We start from the raw sequence: 21,217 nt of genomic DNA, 5'->3' as shown, positions 1-21,217 counted from the left end.
TGTGAATATCACCCGCAGGTGCGGGGCCAGCGCTGTCGCGAATTTTTTGTAGACGTCCGCCGGGAATCCGTCCGGTCCCGGCGCCTTCCCCGTCTGCATGGAGCTAATGCTGTCCATGATCTCTCCCAGTGCTAGTGGTGCTTCCAGGTCCCGTTTTCTGCCCTCTCCCACGACTGGTATGTCCAGTCCATCAAGGAACCGGTTCATCCCAGCCTTCCCCGTTGGGGGCTCTGAGGTGTACAGCTCTTGGTAGAAGGCCTTGAAGGTTTTGTTAATCCTCTCTGGTTCTGTTTCCAACGTGCCTCCGGTACCCCTGATTTGCGCAATTTCTCTGGTGGCTGCCTGCTTTCTCAGCTGGTGTGCCAACAGGCGGCTGGCTTTGTCTCCGTGTTTGTACAGCGTCCCGCGCGCCTGGCGGAGTTGGTGCACTGCTTTCCTGGTGGAGAGCAGGTCAAAGTTCCTTTGTAGTTCTTTCCTCTCCGCCAGGAGCTCTACGGTCGGGGCCTCGGAGTATTTACGGTCTACCTCCAGTATGGAGTCGACCAGCTTCTGCCTAGCCACCCTTTCCTCCCTATCTCTTTGCGCTTTGAAGGCAATGATTTCCCCTCTTAGTACTGCCTTAAGCGCTTCCCAGAACGTGGAGGGTGAGACCTCCCCGTTTTGGTTGTTCTCCGTGGACTCTGCTATGGCCCGCGCTATCCTTTCGCTGAAGGCCTTGTCAGCTAGTAAGGCACTGTCCAACCTCCATGTGGGGCGCTGGGCCATGGTCTTTTTGATGAAACTCGTGTCGTCCCAGTTGGGTGCGTTCACGTTGACTAGAACTACCGGTGCCCCATCCAGGGCCCCACTGACCATGACATACCGCCCCCCTGGGTCTGTAACCGTCTTTGTCGCCCTAAACATTGTCCTCTTGCCAATCAGGATCGCCACCCCCCTGGCCCTTGTCCCATAGCAGGAATGGTAGGTTTGTCCCACCCAGCCCTTTCTTACCCGCAGTTGGTCCTGCTCCCTCAGGTGCATACCTTGGAGGAAGACTATGACGGCCCTCATATTTCTGAGGTGGGTGAGGACTCTGGATCTCTTCACTGGGCCGTTAAGTCCCCTTACGTTCCAGGTGATTATCCTGGTGGGGGGCTTCTGCCCCCTCGTTCCTGTGGGATTAACCATACTTATCTGGTGGACGCGCCCCTGCCCTCCGGGGTTTCCCTTTGTTAGGGGGCCGTCCAGGATGGCCGCTGTCACTGCTCTCCCCATGTGGTCGGGTCTCTGCGCTCCGGGGTTTCCCCTTGTCCCGGGGGCACCCGCCATGGCCGTCCACTGTGTGTCCGCCACGTGGGTAGTCCCCTGCACTCTGGGGGCCCCCTTCGCCCACAGACCGTACTGGGTGGGTGCTTGCAGCGGTTCCTTGTTTCGAGCCCTTGGTTGTGGCACTTTGTAGCCCTGTTCCTTTTCTGGCCTCTTTTGTCCCTTCATCCCTGCATTTCCCCTCCCCGGTCTCTCGCTCCCTGTGTGCCCCCCCCCCCCCCGGTCTCTCCCTTTTCCCTCCTCCCCGTATACCCCTCCTTTGCCCCTCTATCCCCTATTCCTGTCCCCGTTTGCTCTCCCGACTTTGATGGGTGATCCCCCCCCCCTCCCCTGCCTGGCGCCTTCCCTCCTGTTGGGGGTGCGCTGCGGCCCTGCTTTGTTGCGTGCCCCCGGCGCTAGCTTTCCTGCTAGTACGGTGGCTCCCCTCTCGGGGGTTATTGTCTCGCTTCTCCCCTGCCTGGCCTCTACGGTTTTCTGCCCGCTCTTCCCCCATCCTACCCTGCACCCCTCTTGCCTGCTCTCCCTTCTCCAGTACTCTCGTTCCCTCGTGCTGGGGCCTGGCCTCCCACCTGGAGCGGCCCCTCGGGCAGTGGTTTGTTCTTTGTTCTGGGTGTTCCTGCCGGGGAGGGGGCTGGCATTGCCTCGCCCCTCCCCACCCTCACGTCGGCGTGTCGTTACCCCTTGCCAGGGGCCCCTCGTCCTTACCCCCCCCCCCCCGGTTGTTTTCCAGCCCGTGCTCCTCGACGAACCTATTCGCCTCAGCGGGGGCTGTAAAGAAATATTCCCTGTTTTGGTATGTGACCCAGAGTTTAGCTGGGTACAGCATACCAAAACGCACTCTGCTCCTGTGGAGAGCTGCTTTCGCTCTGTTGAACTCAGCCCGTCTCCTAGTTATATCTGCCCCAAGATTCTCATAGATTCGGATGGCGTTCCCTTCCCATTTGCAAGCTCTATTTTCATTGGCCCAGCGCAGGATTGCCTCACTATCCCGGTACCGGTGCAGTTTGGCTATGACTGCTCTCGGTTGTTCCCCTGCCTTGGGCTTCGGGCGCAGTGACCGATGTGCTCTGTCCATTTCCGGTGGGTTGGGGAAAGTTTTCCTCCCCACTAAGTTGCCCAGCATCGCAGCCACGTATACTGTGGGGTTTCTACCCTCGCTCCCCTCTGGCAGGCCCACTATCCTGACATTTTGCCTCCTTGAGCAGTTTTCCTGGTCGTCTACTCTGCCCTTCAGGCTCCCCTGTGTTGCGCCCAGTCTCGCCACCTCCTTCTCCAGGGCCGTGACCCGGTCGCTCGCGTCAGTTGCTGCTTTCTCCAGCTCCTTAATGGTCGCCTCCTGGGCTTCCAGTTTCTCCCCTTGGGTATGCAATTTCTCCTCTAGTCTGGTCAGGGCCTGCTGCACCCCTGACATGGCCCTGGTCACTGCTGCCTGCACTGCGGCCTCTATTTCTGCCTTCACCTCTGCCTTGAGTACCTGCAACTGCTCCCTCAGCACCTCGGTAAAGTGTGCCTACCAGTTCCCGCTCCCCTCTGGCCCCGGCGGAGAGGGCACCTGTCGGTCCAGCTCTTTTCGATGCGGCGATACTTTTGTTCCGCCACTTCGCTCGCCTGAGCTGGCTCGCCCCTTGCCCGGTCTGTATTTGGTGACCCTTCTCCCTCTGCTCTGGCTCTCTTCTGGCATTTTTTCCTCCCACTTCCCTTTCTTCTTCCCTTGTTTTTCTTTCCCCCCCCTTTTCCGCACCCTATCTTTATTCTTTGTCTCTTCCCTTTTTCTTCCCTCCTCCCTCCTTTCCTTTGCTACTTTATTTTCCCCCCTTTTATACAACTCCTCTTAGGTGGGCTTGTTTTGGATGGGACAAGAGAGTGCAAGGAGAGAGAAAAAAAAAAATTAAAAAAGTAATTTTCTTTTTGTAAAAGTTCTTCTCTTTTTCTTCCTTTCCCCTCACTCACCCAGGGTAGAGAGAGAGAGGGAGAGAGGCTTCTGGTTCAGAGTCTCTTTGTTCTTGCCTCGTGGTGGTTGCTGCCGGTGGGGGGGGGGTTGGGTCGGTCCCCACTGTTCCGTTCGGGTCGCCGCTGGTCGCACCCCGCGCTTTCCTGGTTGGGGGGGGGGGGTTAGGTCGCTGCTCCTCTGCTCCCTTTTTGCCGCAGGTTGGGCCCCGCTTCCGACCGGGTCGCTGCTGCTCCACTCCTGGCCTGCACTCTGGTGCCACTGGGGGGGGGGGGGGGGGGGGTGGACCTGCCGATGCCGCCGCCGATGCCGCCGCCGAGGATCCTCTGCCGGCCGTATGTTGGGGGGGGGGGCACCCTTCCCTTCCCTTCCCTTCCCTTCTCTCCCCGCTGCGGAGATAAACGCCCCGGCCTCTTCACTCCGCGGGAGCCCCCCTTTTAGCGCGACCCCTCAGCTCGCTGCCCGGAAGTCGAATCGTCCGGTACACAGTTAAAGATCCCCCCATGATCAGTCGGTGTGTGTCGATGTCAGGGATTTCCGCCATGGTCTTCTTTATAAAATCTGTGTCATCCCAGTTGGGCGGGTACATGTTTACCAGGACTACCGGTGCCCCATCCAGGACACCGCTGATCAGGATGTACCGTTCTCCTGGGTCTTAGACCATCCTTGTCGCTGAAAACACCGTCCTCTTGCTAATTAGTACAGCTGCCCCCCTAGCCTTGTTCCCGTAACATGAATGGTACGCCTGTCCCACCAAGTCCTTCCTTTTCCGCAGTCAGTCCTTCTCCCTCAGGTGCGTCTCTTGAAGGAAAACCTTTCAAACAGCAGCTTTCAAACTTTTCAAATCGCTGGAGTATGGATCTTTTCACTGGGTCGTTAAGTCCCCTAATGTTCCAGGTGATAATCCTGGTGGGGGGTTTTGTCCCTCCCTTCCTGTGGGATCAACCATACTTACCTGGTGGACACGCCCCTGCACTCCGGGTTTCCCTTTGGTAGAGGCCGTCCAAAATGACCACATTCGCCGTTCTCACCATAAGACCAGGCCCCTGCACTCTGGGGTTTCCCTTTGTCAGGAGGCACCCAATATGGCCGCCAACTGTGTGTACGCCACGTCGGTGTGCCCCTGCACCCGGGGGTCTCCTCTTGTTCTTGTATTCCCCTTGTGTTCCCCCTTCCCTCCTCTGTCCCCCCTGCTATCAACTACTCCCCCCCCCCACCCTCCGTGCCCCACCTCACCCCGTTACATTCCCCATCCCTGCCTTTGTGATCCTGTCGCTCTGGTCCGTCGCTGCTTTTTCCAGCTCAAGGATCGTCTTCCGTTGAACCTCCAACTTATTCCCCATTCCATTGATCGCCGCCTGCATGGAGACCAATGCCTCTGTCATTGCCACCTTGACCGCCACCTGGATTTCCACTTTAATCGCCTCCCTCATCGCCAACAATTCCTTCTACAGGAACGTCTTCCATCCAACTCCGAGTGGGGAGGAGGAGGCCGTTGTTCGTGTTATCGGTCTCCCTCTCTCCAGGGTGGCCGGTGACCCCTCGCCTCGTGGATCCGCCGACTCATCCACCTGCTGCTTGTGGCCTTTCCCTCCGCTCCTGCCGTCTCTGCTGCCTCTTGAGCTCCCATTTGCTGGAATGTTGTTTCTATCCTTTCCCTTTCTTTTTTAAAAAGTATTTTTATTCTCTTTTTTCACATTTTCACCCAAATTTACACCCGATAATAAACAATAATCAGTAACGAATATAATGTAAATCCCCATATCAATAACAACAATCCCATCCTCCTACCAAACCCCCAAACATTGGCCCGCATGTTAACATAAACAAATGGCAAAAAGGAATCAGGAATCACCCATAGTCACCATCAACACATACAGACCCTCTCCCCCCAACCCTCCCAGCACCCCCTCCCTAATGTTCGCTGTAATCCGATTCTCAAAAGTGCATAATGAATAACGCCCATGAGTTGTAGAACCACCCCATCCTTCCCCTCAGTACAAATTTGACCTTCTCAAGAGTCAAGAATTCCAGCAGGTCCCCCTGCCACGCCAGGGCACAGGGTGGAGAGGTTGATCTCCACCCTAACAGGATCCGCGTTCGGGCGATCAACGAGGCGACGGCTACGATATCTGCCTCCGCACCCATTTCCAACCCCGGCTGGTCCGACACCCCAAATATGGCCTCCCGGGGGCCTGGGTCCAGTTTCACGTGCACCACTTTAGAAATTACCCTAAAAACTCCTTCCAGTAATCCTTCAGCTTTGGACAGGACAAAAACATATGAACGTGGTTTGCGGGGCCCCACCCGCAACGTTATCCTTTCCCTTTCTTAATTGTGGGTGAGATAAGTCCGAACTTCCGGGTGGCTAATTTTGACTAAAGGTGCCTATTTGGTTGTGTTCTGGAGGAGAGCCCCTGATGTGTATCTGCTCAGCACATCGCCGTCACCGGAAGTGAATATATATTTTTTTGATGTTGGTAAATGCATTCTGACTTTTTGAGTCTCCCTTTTTCAGGGGCTTTCTTTAAACCCAGGCTGCAGTTTACATTACATAAACTGGACTGTTGTGCAGGTGTCTGATATTCTGCTTTATTCCTGACTGTTCTGAACTGCTTTGGTAACAGAAGTTACTTCTCTCCTAAAAAAAAACATAATTGTTTGAATTGGAATGTAAATGAACAAATCCCAAAGATAAATGTCAGAATTAAAATTCTACTTTACATCCACCCTCATATTTAATGCATGCCTTATTTGATATTTGAGTCAGCGGTAAATGACTCACCTATCCCTCCAATCGCTCAGTCACTCTCCCACATTTTTGTCCATTGTACACTCATTGACATGATGCTGAAATGTCACTCTCGCATTTATACCTCAAATCATTCAGCAACTTTGGTCGCGACTTATGCTATTACATTGAACATAGAACATAGAGTGCAGAAGGAGGCCATTCGGCCCATCAAGTCTGCACCGACCCATTTAAGTTCGCACTTCCACTCTATCCCCGTAACCCAATAACCCCTCCTAACCTTTTTTGGTCACTAAGGGCAATTTCTCATGGCCAATCCACCTAACCTGCACGTCTTTCGAATGTGGGAGGAAACCGGAGAACCCGGAGGAAACCCACGCAGACACGGGGAGAACGTGCAAACTCCGCACAGACAGTGACCTAGCAGGGAATCGAACCTGGGACCCTGACGCTGTGAAGCCACAGTGCTATCCACTTGTAGTTCAAAGAGCACAACTATGTTCAAAAATAACTATAAAAATCAAAAATAAATGTTACAAAAAAACCACAGCAGAGGATTTTCATAATATAAGTTCTATCTATAAAAAGAAAGCAACATTTGTAGGCAGTAATACAAAAGCTTTTTTTAAGGAAACTTAAGGAAGTGTGACAAAAATTAAGCATTATTGTATGTGCTGGATTATTGATTTAGTTGTTTTATCATTTGTAACAGCACAAAGGGTTTAAAATCTTTGGTTCATTCAGAAAATGACCTTTTGACTAGCTGCCAGGATTTTGCAGTCAGTGGCTAGTGAACATCTGTTCAGCTGCCTGCAGATTTTCATGGTTTTTTGAGAGAATTTATGATCATGAAGAGTTTGATGCAGTGCGAGGTTCTCTACAGGAGGTCTGGGATCTGTTTGAATAAAGAAAGCACAGTGTTTATTCAACCAATCAGATTAAAGAATCCCCTATGAGGCCTGCAAAGTCTGAACCAGGAAGTGTAAGTTAGAATATTTGATCCAATGTAATTAAAAAGCTGAGGAAGGAGCAATGCTCCGAAAGCTAGTGATTCAAAACAAACCTGTTGGACTTTAACCTGGTGTTGTAAGACTTCTTACAATAAAAATAGAGGAAGAGAAAGATGGGATGCAGAGAGGGAAAAGAGACAGAAATAAAATATATTTTTTTTTTTTTTAATTCCAACAATAATTAATTGAATGAATTAAGGCTCTACATTTGTAAAAGTATATTTTCAGAAAGTTTGTGTTCTTCATTATTAAGGCTTACCATGACATTAAAAAAATGCTTCAACCCTAACTTGTTCTGGCATGTGTTGTGGGTATCTTGTGGGTAAGTACCACAACCCCATGCCCTTCATGAATCTGAATACCAATTTTGTAGGTGAGCTTCTGAAGGAGCAGAGCACATCGGGCAGCAAATTCCTGATTTCCATATTCAGCGGAGCATTTGGGGAGGCTCCAAGCTGTTTGCCCATTTACTCCTGCATAGTGGTGAGCTGTGATAACTCACTGTTACTCATATGTTCATATCTCTCTTCCCCAGACAACGGTGGAGGTAGGGTCATTGAATATTCCTAATGTAGAACACGCTAATCGGTGCGAGGTCGTTCCAGGGACCCTTGGAGCTGGAGGGTGCCTATCGGGTGCTGCTGCGGAAGCCCAGGCCAAACGAGCCGCCTCGGGCGGTGCTGGTTCGTTTTCACCGCTTTGTCGACCGTGAGTGTGCGCTGAGATGGGCGAAGAAGGAGAGGAGCAGCAAGTGGGAGAATACGGTGATCAGGATCTACCAGGACTGGAGTGCGGAGGTGGCGAAGAGAAGGGCTGGTTTTAACCAGGCGAAGGCAGTGCTCCACAAGAAAGGGGTCAAGTTTGGCCTGCTACAGCCGACATGCCTGTGGTCACTTATAAAGACCGCCAGCTATATTTCGATTCCCCGGAGGAGGCCTGGTCTTTTGTCCAGGCAGAGAAGCTGGACTTGAACTGAGGACTGGGGGCTGGGGAACATTGTACATAGACCGGAGGTTTTGTCCTCCTTGGTATCCTTTTGTTTTATCGGTTCTGTTGGATGATGTTGGTTTTTTGCCGTTCTGCTTTTTTTTTTGCTTTTTGGGACTGTTATCTGTTTACTTGCGTGTTTGTTTTGTTTGGATTTTTATTTTCCTTCACTGGTTGGGAGGTTGGGTGGGGTTCGCGGTCCTGTTGGGTCATGTGCCCGCCTTTTCCCGCGTTTTGGGTCGGGGGGGGGGTTTGGGGGGGAAGCGTGGGCTTTTTTATCCCGCGCTAGAGGAGTAGTGGGTGGGACCGTCACTGGGGGGGGTGGTTGTGTTGCAATGCGGAAGGTCTTTGGGGTGGCGGGAGCAGCCGGGGTCAGCAGGAGTTGGCTGGCTTACGGAAATACAATAGTACAATACGGAAGGGGGGGACCCTAGCTTGGGGTGGGGGGGGGGGGCGGGGGGACTGGGGCTGGGGTGGGGGGGGAGAAGTTTTGGGGGGGAAAAGGGATGGTGGGGTACCGGGTTGCTGCTGAAGTGGCGAAGGAGCTGGAGCAGGTAGAGGGGGTCGGGATGGGGGTTTGCCGCTGTGGGGAACCGGCTGAGCGGGGGGCGCAGGCACATGGCGGATTACGGAAGAGTGATGGCTAGTTGATGGGGAAGGGGGGTAGGTGGTCCCCTGATCCGGCTGATCACCTGGAATGTGAGGGGACTGAATGCGCCAGTTAAACGGGCCCACGTGTTCGCGCACCTGAAGGGGCTGAAGGCGGATGTGGCCATGCTTCAGGAGACACACCTGAAGGTGGCGGATCAGGTTCGTTTGAGGAAGGGATGGGTAGGCCAGGTGTTTCATTCGGGGCTGGATGCAAAAAATCGGGAGGTTGCGATCCTGGTGGGGAAGAGGGTGTCGTTCAAGGCGTTGAATGTGGTGGCCGACAGCGGCGGGAGGTACGTGATGGTGAGCGGCAAGCTGCAAGGGGAGCGGCTGGTGCTGATCAATGTATATGCCCCGCATTGGGACGATGCAGATTTCATGCGGCGCATGGCCCGGATTCCAGATATGGAGGTGGGAGGTCTGATAATGGGGGGGGGGGATTTCAACACGGTGCTGGATCCGCCACTGGATCGACCCAGTACCAGGACGGGTAGGAGGCCTGCGGGTGTTGAGGGGGTTTATGGACCAGATGGGAGGGGTGGACCCATGGAGGTTTGCGAGGCCAAGGGCTAGGGAATTTTCATACTTCTCCCATATGCATAAGGCTTACTCCCGGATTGATTATTTTCGTCCTGAGTCGGGCGCTGATTGCGAGGGTGGAAGATGCTGAATATTCGGCGATAGCCATTTCTGACCATGCCCCGCACTGGGTGGACCTCGAGCTGGGGGAGGAGAGGAACTAGCGCCTGCTTTGGCACTTGGAGGTGGGGCTGCTGGCGGGCGAGGAGGTGGGCGGGGCGGGTCCGAGGATGTATCGAGAGGTATCTGGAGGCCAACGACAATGGGGAGGTCCGAGTGGGGACGGTCTGGGAGGCGCTGAAGACGGTGGTTTGGGGGGAGTTGATCTCCATTCGAGCGTACCGGGAGAGAAGGGAGCGGAGAGAGGGGGAGAGATTGGTGGGGGAGATGGTGATGGTGGACAGGAGATATGCGGAGGCCCCAGAGGAGGGATTGTTGCGGGAGCGGCGCAGCCTTCAGGCTGATTTTGACTTGTTGACCACCAGGAAGGCGGAAGCTCAGTGGAGGAAGGCGAGCAGGATGCTGGCACACCAGCTCCGTAAGCAGGATGAGGCCAGGGAGATTGGTGGAGTTAAGCATCGGGGAGGAAATGTGGTGCGAAGTGGGGTAGACATCAGTGGGGTCTTCAGGGACTTCTACGAGAAACTGTATCGGTCCAAACCCCCGGTGGAGGAGGGGGGGGATGGGCCACTTTTTGGATCGGCTGAGATTCCCGAGGGTGGAGGAGGGACAGGTGGAGGGGCTGGGGGCGTCAGTTGAGCTGGAGGAGCTGGTTAAAGGGATAGGGAACATGCAGTCGGGGAAGGCGTCGGGGCCGGATGGGTTCCCGGTTGAATTTTATAAGATGTATGCAGACCTGTTGGGCCCCCTGTTGGTTAGGACCTTTAACGAGGCAAGGGAGGGGGGGCTTTGCTCCCGACGATGTCTCGGGCGCTGATCTCCCTGATTCTTAAGCGGGACAAGGATCCCCAGCAGTGTGGGTCGTACAGGCCGATCTGACTTTTGAATGTGGACGCCAAGCTGTTGGCAAAGATCTTAGCCACGAGGATAGAGGACTGTGTGCCGCAGGTTATCCACGAGGATCAAACATGGTTTGTGAGGGGGAGGCAGCTGAAAACTAACATACGGAGGCTCTTGAATGTTATAATGATGCCGGCGGTAGAAGGGGAGGCGGAGATAGTGGTGACACTGGACGCAGAGAAGGCCTTTGATAGGGTTGAGTGGGGGTACTTGTGGGAGGTGCTGGAAAGGTTCAGGTTTGGGGAGGGGTTTGTCAGTTGGGTGAGGCTGTTATATGAGGCCCCGATGGCGAGCGTGGCCACGAATAGGAGGAGGTCGGAGTATTTTTGGTTACACCGAAGGATGAGGCAGGAGTGTCCCTTGTCCTCCCTACTTTTTGCGCTGGCAATTGAACCCCTGGCTATAGCGCTGAGGGAGTCGAGGAACTGGAGGGAGCTGGTGCGGGGTGGGGAGGAGCACCGAGTGTCGCTCTATGCGGATGACCTATTGTATGTGGCAGACCCGGTGGGGGGAATGCCGGAGGTGATGAGGATTCTCCAGGAATTTGGGGACTTTTCGGGGTACAAGCTCAACTTTGGGAAGAGCGAGCTGTTTGTGGTAACCCGGGGGACCAGGAGGGGGGGGGGGGGATTGGTAGGCTCCCATTGAAAAGGGCGGAGCTTTAGGTACTTGGGGGTGCAGGTGGCCAGGAGCTGGGGGGGCCTGCATAACCTTAACCGTACAAGGCTGGTGGAGCAAATGGAGGAGGAGTTTAAGAGGTGGGACATGTTGCCGCTGTCTCTGGCGGGTAGGGTGCAGTCAATCAAGGTGACGGTGCTTCCGAGATTTCTGTTCCTGTTTCAGTGCCTTCCCATCCTTATCCCGAAGGCCTTTTTTAGACGGGTCAATAGGAGCATTACGGGGTTTGTGCGGGCACATGGGACCCCGAGGGTGAGGAGGGTGTTCTTGGAGCGGGGTAGGGATAGGGGGGGCTGGCGCTGCCCAACCTCTGTGGGTACTATTGGGCTGCCAATGCAGCGATGGTGCGTAAGTGGGTGATGGAGGGGGAGGGGGCAGCATGGAAGAGGATGGAGATGGCGTCCTGTGTGGGCACGAGCCTGGAGGCGCTGGTGACGGCGCCGCTGCCGTTCCCTCCAATGAGGTATACCACGAGCCCGGTGGTGGTGGCTACCCTCAAAATTTGGGGGCAATGGAGGCGGCACAGGGGGGAGGTGGGGGCCTAGATGGGATCCCCGATACAGGGGAACCCCTGTTTGTTCCAGGGAGAATTGATGGCGGGTTCCTGAGTTGGCACAGGGCAGGTATCAGGAGGTTGGGGGACCTGTTTATAGACGGGAAATTTGTGAGCCTGGGTGAGCTGGAGAGGAAGTTCAGGCTCCCCCTAGGGAACGCCTTTCGGTACATGCAGGTGAGGGCATTTGTCAGGCGACAGGTGGCGGGGTTCCCTCTGCTGCCGCCGCGTGGGGTCTAGGACAGGGTGCTCTCGGGGGTGTGGGTTGGTGAGGGGAGGATCTCGGTGGTGTACCAAGTGATGCAGGAGATGGACGAGGCCTCGGTTGAGGAGTTGAAGGGTAAATGGGAGGAGGAGATTGAGGAGGGGACGTGGGCGGACGCCCTGGGAAGGGTGAACTCCTCCTCTTCTTGTGCGAGGCTTGGCCTCGTACAGTTTAAGGTGCGACACAGGGCTCACATGACCGGGACAAGGATGAGCCGGTTCTTTGGGAGTGAGGACAGGTGTATTAGGTGCTCTGGGAGCCCAGCAAATCATGCCCATATGTTCTGGGCATGTCCAGCATTGGGGGAATTTTGGGAGGGCGTGGCAGGAACGTTGTCGAGGGTGGTAGGATCCAGGGTCAATCCGGGCTGGGGGCTCACAGTATTTGGGGTTGCGGAGGAGCCGGGAATGCAGGAGGCGAAAGAGGCCGGTGTTCTGGCCTTTGCGTCCCTGGTAGCCCGACGGGGGATTCTTATTCAGTGGAAGGACACGAGGCTCCCAAGCGTGGAGGCCTGGGTCAACGACATGGCAGGGTTTCTCAAGCTAGAGAAGGTGAAATTTGCCCTAAGGGGATCAGTGCAGGGGTTTTTCAGGAGGTGGCAGCCATTCCTGGACTTCCTTGCAGAACAATAGAAACAGGCCAGCAGCAGCAGCAACCCGGGGGCGGGGAGAGGGAGGGAAGGAGGGGGGGGGAAGGAGGGGGGGGGGGGGGGAGGAGGGGGGGGGGGAGGAGGGGGGGGGGAGGGGGGAGGGAGGGAGGGAAGGAGGGAGGGAGGGGGGATGTTTTGTTGTCTTGTACTAAAGGGACGGGCATAGTTGTTCTGTGCCAATGTCGGTCATTAATTCATTTTGTCTTCTGTGTATACGCAGGGGGGGGGTTTCTGTCCTGTCCTTTGAAGGGACGGGCAGATGTTTTGGGGGAATTATGGGTGTTAGTTTATTTATTCCGCTATGTGTGCGCGGCGGGGGGGGGGGGGGACTGCTCTTTCTGTTCTTTGTATAGAAAAAAAATTCTGTCTTTTTGTTGTTGATATTATGCAAAATTTGAATAAAAATATTTTAAAAAAAAAGAATATTCTTAATGTAGCAGTAGATAGATTCTTGACTAACCTTGGTGTCAAAGGTCATCGGGAGTAGGTGGGAATGTGGAGGTAAGGCTACAATCACATCAGCCATGATCTTATTGAATGGTGGAGCAAGCTCAGGGGGCCGAATGTCCTACTCCTGCCCCTAGTTTGTGTAATAAGTCCACGAAGGTAGAGGTCCCTTCACCAGAATCCCTTTTATTAACAAAACCAACAGCAGTACAACCAGGTACATTCAGCTTGCTGTCTACACTGGGACTGCAAAGGATCTGACACTCCCTGTATTCCAATTGTCCAATCTCAAAGGCCTGGTCTAAGTCATTACCATTTGTATGATTGTCTATATTTGTAAAATCTGGGCCATAGCTCAAAATCCAGATAGTCATCTGAATGGGTATGAATGGGTTGATAGACATGTGATTAGTAATTGTATAAGTGGCTCTCCTGGATAATATAGTTTTAATATGTTAACTGCTTAAATGGGAACCACAGACCAATCTAGTCTTGTTCCACAGATATTGGGCAGGATTCTCCATCCTGCCAGCCCCGTCTTCCAGCGCTTCGCGCCCCCATCAGCAGCGGGATCCTCCGTTCCTGCAGCCGGCCAAAGGGGTTTCTCATCCTATGCCCTCGGGAAACCCGTGGGCATGGGTTCGCTGCCAGCGAAGCGAAGGATCCCGTCAACAGAGAATCCCGCAGCTTGTGTTTGAACACTGTGAAATATTAGACAATCTATGTAACTAAAAGTGACGAGCTGCTAATGATTTTTGTTCAAAAAAAAATATTTTTATTACAAAAAAGGGTTTTTCAATATTACAAAATAACACAATAGTAATTCTCTGTTGATTGTTCTCTGTTGATAATTCTTTTGTCTACTATTTATGTACTGTGTACATTCCCTCGGCTACAGAAAAATACTTTTCACTGTACTTCGGTACATGTGACAATCAATCAAATCAAATATATAAAGATACAGTACAAAAATAACACTTTTCAACCACTATCCTAACCCTATAACTCATAACAAAGAAAACCCCAACTAATACCTAATAATCCCCCATAACAGCTGACGGTGACTAATCCTCTGAAAAAGGAAATTAATGATTGCCATCTCAAGTAGAATCCATCTACCGACTCTGTCATAGTGTACTTGACCGTTTCACTGTCTAGGAAATCCATTAGATCACCCAGCTACATCGAGGAGCAAGGTGGAGTGGGAGAACTCCATCCACGCAGAATGTGCCTCCGGGCTATCAATGAGGCGAAAGCATGGACACTACTCTTCAAATGAGTGACTAACCTTGATCTCTTCACTGGGCTGTTCAATTCCCTCACAGTATAGTTTGGGCAGCACGGTAGCATAGTGGTTAGGACAGTTACTTCACAGCTCCAGGGTCCCAGGTTCAATTCCCGGCTGGGTCACTGTCTGTGCGGAGTCTGCATGTTCTCTCCGTGTCTTCATGGGTTTCCTCCAGGTGCTCCGGTTTCCTCCCACAGTCCAAAGATGTGAGGGTTAGGTGGATTGGCTGTGATAAATTGCCCTTAGTGTCCAAAAAGGTTAAGTGGGGGGTTACTGGATTACGGGGCTAGGATAGATACGTGGGCTTGAGTAGGGTGCTCTTTGTAAGGGCCGGTGCAGACTCGATGGGCCGAATAGCCTCCTTCTGCACTGTAAATTCTATGATTCTATGAAAGTGACCAGTGAATTGGGGGGCCTGTGCTTCTCCCCCCCCCTCCCCCCCGCTACCCCCATGTACCTCAGACAGCCATTTCCACCAAAAGAGATAGTCCCACAACTACTTGCCTACCCAAGATGGCCGGCAAACCATCGAGACAGAACAACGAACACGCTGTAGTCACCTTCAATAAACCCTCCCCATCCCCCACCCCAGCTTCTCATTAACACCACACCCAAAATCCCAAAAGCCCAACCAGACAGCCAAAAGGTGAATAACATCCTACCTCATATAACCCTAACCTTACCAAAACAAAACCCTTCAGCTCATTATCTAAAACCTACACTAAGATAATGAGCTGCCGTTTCTCCCCGCTTTGCTCCCGTTAGCTAACTTCTACAGCTCGCAGGGCAACTCTAATATGAAAATAAATAAACATAACAACCAGCCCCCAACCCATATCCAATTTTAATGAACAAGGGGAAAGACCTATCCTATACAAGAACAATAAAATACAAATTGGTATAACTACACACCCTCTCCAATAACAATAAGACCCCTACATAATACAAAACACAATTAACTTGCCCCAGTCCATGCTTCCTCACAAAAGCATTTGCCTCCTCCGATGCCTCAAAATAATAGTCACTCAGAGGGGTGCAGGCTAAACCACCCCAAACCGAACTCCACTTTTGAATAACGCTGCCTTAGCCTTGTTGAATGCTACTCTCCTTTTGGCAAGCTTCCTCCCAGACCCTAATAGAGCCTAATGGCGTGGCCCTCCCATTTGTAGTCACGGTGATCTTTTGCCCAACTCAGGAATCATTCCTTCCAATGGTAACTGTGGAATTTTACGATAATTGCCCAAAATGGCTCTCCCGTGCGATGCTTCTGATGGAGCGACCACTCGGCCTGATCCAGGGAAGGGACAACACATCCTCCCCCACCATATTCCCAAAAATCTTCGACATATATTCAGTCAGGTTCAGGCCCTCCACTCCTTCCAGCTCCACGATTCTGAGGTTCTGCCTCCTGAAGCGATTCTCCAAATTGTCCATCTTGGCACGCAGAGATTTGTTATTCACAGCCTCCAAGGAGACAATCCGATCACTCTTTGTTGAAAAAGCCGCCTTTACACCTTGCAACACTGTACCCTGCGCCTTTATAGTTTTATTAATCTTTGCCAGCACCGATCGAATAGGAGCTAGGGCCTCGTCAATTGAACTATGGAGGTCCTTGGAGACAGCCTGCTATTGCTTTTTGAAGTCCTCAGCAAATATGCCCATAAGCATCACGATCGTCAACGAGGTAACCTTAGCTTCGGCAGCAGCCCCCGCCATTTTATCAACTGGCGAGTTTCAAGAGGTTTCTGAATTATATGAAGATTTTTTGCTGGCTGATATCCCTGGCATTTCCACAATACGGAACCTTATGCCATCAATCCCTACGCCCTTCAGAAACCGGGTGGAAAAGATTTTAAAAAGGAAGTGCTTGGGCGGGAGCTGCCTCGTGTGTGTGGCTGCTTTCTACATGCCATCACCGGAAGAAGTCGATTTTTGCTTTTAAATGTCATCAAAAGATAGTGACCCTGTTATGGATCAAAGATTCAAACCAGCCCATAATTCTGATTGGCAGCAGTGTGTTTTAGATATGTGGGATTGAACAAGATAATTGAATAGCTATAATCTTCAACAACGACACTATGGCTAGAAAATTCTAATGCAAGCCCGTCTTTAGGTGTAGGTGCTCAGATCGCTATCTGATGCACTAGGTTCCATGGCAGAGATTTGGCAAACGGGTGATGAGCAATCATTTCAGCAATCTCATTTTGTTGAATGATAGATAACTCAGGAGAAAGATCTTTGTTGTTTTGATATAGCCGCAAGGTTAGCAAAGTTTGTGAATGACTGCACTGATTACTGTTTGTTTATTATTATGTGAAATGAATTGGCATTTAGTTTATAGCCTGAGCTGTGTTTTAATATCATGTGTATTTAATCCATTTACCAAAGACAAGAAATCCCATGGTGCTCAGTACAGTGTTAGGGGCTCCATACACAATCCTTCAATCTCTGTATTATTGATCTAATTGATGGTGATGATTTGGCATCAATAATGACAGTCTGATTCATTTCCAATTTAATATAGGATGCAATTGTCCTAACACCGCAAAAATAAAGTCCAATTTTTTTCAAAATTTCACCATCTTTCCTTTCTTTCCTTTAGGGTCTGTTTTCTTCAGTTAGCTGGATATGACTTGCTTATTGGAAGTATATAACTGCGCATTGAAGAGGTAAAGACACATGTTTTGTGGAGGATGTGAGATCTGCTTGCATATATCACTGGTAATGCTAAACCCAAGGAGAACACCTGAAGCAATATTCTTCGATGATCACTTATTCATGAGTATGATTGTCCACCTAAGAAACTCCGTCTTACTAGTCCTGGGCTCTGTGGGTTCTTGCATGGCTGATGAGTCCAATCCTAGAGCCACATCTTCGATTGCACACTTGGCAGCTGCTTCGGGGAGGTGGAATCGGACCTTGGACTCTAGCTCATTGGTAATCCTTTCTCAGGCTCTTTTACCGGGCCTCCTCTTCCCGTCATCTATCCTCGAAGAATTGTGTCCCTTCAATCAGGAGGCTCCTCCATGTAGGTCTCCTGAGCTAGGGTCTCCCAGACGTTGACATCTATATTGCATTTCTTAAGGTAAGCCTACAGGGTGTCTTTGAAGCTCTTCCTTCGTCCTCCTCATGATCGAGAGCCTTCCTTGAGCTGGGCGAAGAAGATTTGCTTTGTCAGTCGGGACTCTGACGTCCTAAGCACGTGGCCGGCCCAGCGGAGTTGGTTTCCGTTGATCATGGCCTTAATGCTGGTACTCTTGGCTCCTTCAAGGACGTTGATGTTAGTCCTCCTGTCCTCCCAGCTGATGTGGAGAACCGTCTAAGAGTGCGTTGATGGTACCTCTCCAGTGCCCTGAGTGCTACTTTGGGCTGCAGTACAATGCTTAAATTGGAGTTTTGTGACAGAGGGAAATTAAGGGTTAATTTCTATCTAAAGTGTTGTCTTTCTTTAATTTAGTAATTAACTAAAAGTTACTGTTTGGGTTGGAAGAAGGTGAGTTTTAGGCTAACTTTAAGACAAGGTTAATTCAGGCCTTGCAGCTGCAACTAGTTAATTAGGTAATTGGCGTAAACCGGTTTTCAGAGGCGAGATTCAGACAGTATATTTTTCATAGAATTTACAGTGCAGGAGGCTGCCATTTGGCCCATTGAGTCTGCATGGCCCCTGAAAGAGCACCCTACTCAAGCCTCCACCTGATCCCTGTAACCCTACCCAACATTTTTGGACTCTAAGGGCAATTTACCATGGCCAATCCATCTAACCTGCACATCTTTGGACTGTGGGAGGAAACCGGAGCACCCGGAGGAAACCCACTCAGGCACAAGGAGAACGTGCAGACTCCACACAGACAGGACCCAAGGCTGGAATTGAACCTGGGACCCTGGAGTGGCTTTCAGAGATGACGTCACAGTTTAGAGAGTGACATGGAACGAACGGGAGCAACTGATTGGTGAGTAAGTCCTGGAGGGTATTTTCAAATTATATTAAATTGTTAGTCATTGTTTTAGAAAGGGTAGGGACATATTTGATTTATTTAATTTTTAAAATCTCCTAAAGTTTTGAATTTAAAGGGTTTACTCATGCAGGAGAGCTATGCTCCTCCTGCTCTATGTGGGTAGCTGGATACATTTCCAGTCCCCGGTACCAACTTGTGTGCAGAAGGTGTGTCCAGCTGCAGCTCCTGGAAGCTCGGGTTTCGGACGGCCACAGTAATGCCTATCTTCACCTCCTCCTGTACAGGCAAGGTGAAAAGGTGGCTGGGCTCACTGTGGAGCATCTGCGAGTCTGAGAGCATCGTGGACAGCACGTTTAGAGAGGTGGTCACACTGCAGCTGAAGGGACCCGAGGAAGGAAAGGAATGGGTAACCACCAGGCAGTCCAAGAATACCAGGCGTGTAATTCAGGAGTCCCCTGGGATCCGCGTCACAAATCGGTATATCATATCTGGAGGCTGATGAGGGTGCTGGTTCCTCCAGGGAGTGCAGACAGAGCCAAGCTTTTGGCACCACAAGCAGCCTGCCTGTACAGGAGGGGGTGAAGAGAGGAAGAGCAAGAGTAATAGGGGATTCTATAGTTAGCGGAACAGATAGGCACTACTGTGGCCGTCATTGTGACTCCAGGATGGTGTGTTGCCTCCCTGGTGTCAGGGTCCGGGATGTCACTGAATGGCTGCAGGGCATCCTGAAGCGGGATGGTGATAAGGCAGAGGTCATGGTTAATGCTGGTACTGATGACATATGTAGAAAGAGGGATGAGGTCTTGCATCAAGAATTCAGTGAGCTAGGCGGTAGACCAAAAAGTAAGACTCCTCGGATTGTAATCTCTGGATTACTCCTAGTGCCACGTGCTAGCGAGCACAGAAATATGAAATGAAATGAAAAAATGAAAATCGCTTATTGTCACGAGTAGGCTTCAATGAAGTTACTGTGAAAAGCCCCTAGTTGCCACATTCCGGCGCCTGTTCGGGGAGGCTGGTACGGGAATCAAACCGTGCTGCTGGCCAGCTTGGTCTGCTTTAAAAGCCAGTGATTTAGCTCAGTGAGCTAAACCAGCCCCTTTAATAGGAGACTAGAGCAGACGAATGCATGGCTTAAGAGTTGGTGCAGGAGGGAGGGTTTTAGATTCCTGGATCACTGCGATCGTTTCTGGGTAAAGTGAGGGAAGGTTTACATCTGAACCAGAGCGGGACTAACATCCTTGCGGCGTGTTTGCAAGTGCTGTTGGGAAGAGTTTAAATTGATTCGGCAGGGGGAGGGGATACTGACTGTTAGCAGAATAGGGATACAGTGTAATACGGTAAAGGATTCAAGCTAGGGCGAGTACCGCTGCATTAAGTTTCAAGGATGTAAGGAAATTCTGTCTGGCCTCTACATTAATGCCAGGAGTATTACAGGTAAAACGGATGAATTAAGGGCGAGGATTGACACACAGAATTGTGATATAGTAGCCACCACAGAGACGTGGTTGAGGGAGGGGCGATTGGCAGCTCAACATTCCGGGATATAGAATCTTCAGGAAAGACAGAGGAGGGGGTTAAAGAGGAGGAGGCATTGCATTATTAGTTAAAGAGTCAGCCACTGAACTAAGGAGAGATGCTATCTCAGAGGGGTCATAATATTCCCATGATTGTATCCATACACTCCAGCGGGCCTGACACAAACAAAACAGATTGTCCGCGTCTAACAACATCCAGTGCTCCCTGCTCCTCCCTCACATCATCTGCCACTCCACAGACCCCCTAAGGGCCATCACCAAGGGCTCAAGTAGAACAATGCTGGCAACAGTGGACACCCCTGTCTCGTTTCCCTCTGTAGTCCAAAACTCTTTGAACTAATTTTCTTTTTTTTAAAACATTTTATTCGGGTATTTGTAGTTTTTATAATAATAACAATAACAGCAACATAAACATGGTACATAAAACATTTCCATCCCTATCTCACTCTTCAGTGAACTCATTTTTAACATACACTTGCCACCAGGGCTACATACAACAGACGCAGCCACTCCACAAACATCGAGCCAAACCCAAACCGTCCCACAATTTCAAATAAATACCTCCACGCCACCCGATCGACCTTCTCTGCATGCATAGAAACAATAACCTCCGGCACCCAACCCCCCTGACAGAGTCATAACCACATTTAACAGCCTCCTGATGTTACTGGAGAGCTGCCTATCCTTTACAAAACCCATTTGATCCTCAGTGATCACCCCGGCACACATACCCCCCCCCCCCCCCCCCCCCAATCGCCGCGCCTCAACTTAGCCAGCACTTTCATGTCTGTATTCAGCTACAAAATGGGCCTATACGACCCATCATTCTAACAAATCCTTCCCCTTCTTCAGGATTAACGTGATGGATGCCTGTGTCAGCATCTCTAGCAACTCCCCCTTCTCCAACACCTCGCTAATCATCCCCAACAAATGCGGTGCCAACACTGCTACAAATGGACCTGTTTGTGGAGGGGAGGTTTGCAAGTTTGGGGGAGTTAGAGGGGAAGTTTGGGTTCCCCCCGGGAACATGTTTTGGTACATGCAGGTTAGGGCGTTTGCCAGGCGGCAGATGGAGGGGTTCCCCTTGTTGCCCCCACGGGGGGGGGGGTACGGGACAGGGTGCTCTCGGGGGTGTGGGTCGGAGGAGGGAGGATTTCGGACATATACCGGGTAATGCAGGAGGTAGACGAGGCCTCGGTGGAGGAACTGAAGGGTAAATGGGGAAGAGGAGCTCGGTGAGGAGATTGAGGAGGGGACGTGGGCGGATGCCCTGGAGAGAGTGAATTCCTCCTCTTCCTGTGCGAGGCTTAGCCTCATACAGTTCAAGGTGCTGCATGGGGCCCACATAACTGGGTCGAGGATGAGCAGGTTTTTCGGGGGAGAGGACAGATGTGCTAGGTGCTCGGGGAGCCCAGCGAACCACGCCCATATGTTTTGGGCGTGCCCAGCGTTGGGGGAGATTTGGAAGGGGGTAGGAAGGACGGTGTCGAGGGTGGTGGGATCCAGGGTCGGGCCAGGCTGGGGACTCGCAATTTTTGGGGTTGCAGTGGAGCCGGGAGTGCAGGAGGCGATAGAGGCCGGTGTTCTGGCC

The 21,217-nt window shown here is 51.6% G+C and overlaps 1 protein-coding gene across 1 annotated transcript in view; it reads left to right on the top strand.

Annotated features, from left to right (window-relative positions):
* Positions 1 to 21,217, top strand: part of LOC119962249 — a 131,794-nt gene that overhangs the window by 23,488 nt on the left and 87,089 nt on the right. The window contains exon 3 of the mRNA XM_038790239.1: positions 18,373 to 18,565. Coding sequence (XP_038646167.1) covers positions 18,373 to 18,565 — 193 coding nt within the window. The remainder of the gene's footprint in view (positions 1 to 18,372; positions 18,566 to 21,217) is intronic.

Source organism: Scyliorhinus canicula, chromosome 2 (assembly GCF_902713615.1).
Source record: "Scyliorhinus canicula chromosome 2, sScyCan1.1, whole genome shotgun sequence".
Taxonomy (NCBI): domain Eukaryota; kingdom Metazoa; phylum Chordata; class Chondrichthyes; order Carcharhiniformes; family Scyliorhinidae; genus Scyliorhinus; species Scyliorhinus canicula.
Note: the sequence above shows the minus strand (reverse complement) of the source record. Positions and strands in the feature narration are given on the sequence as shown.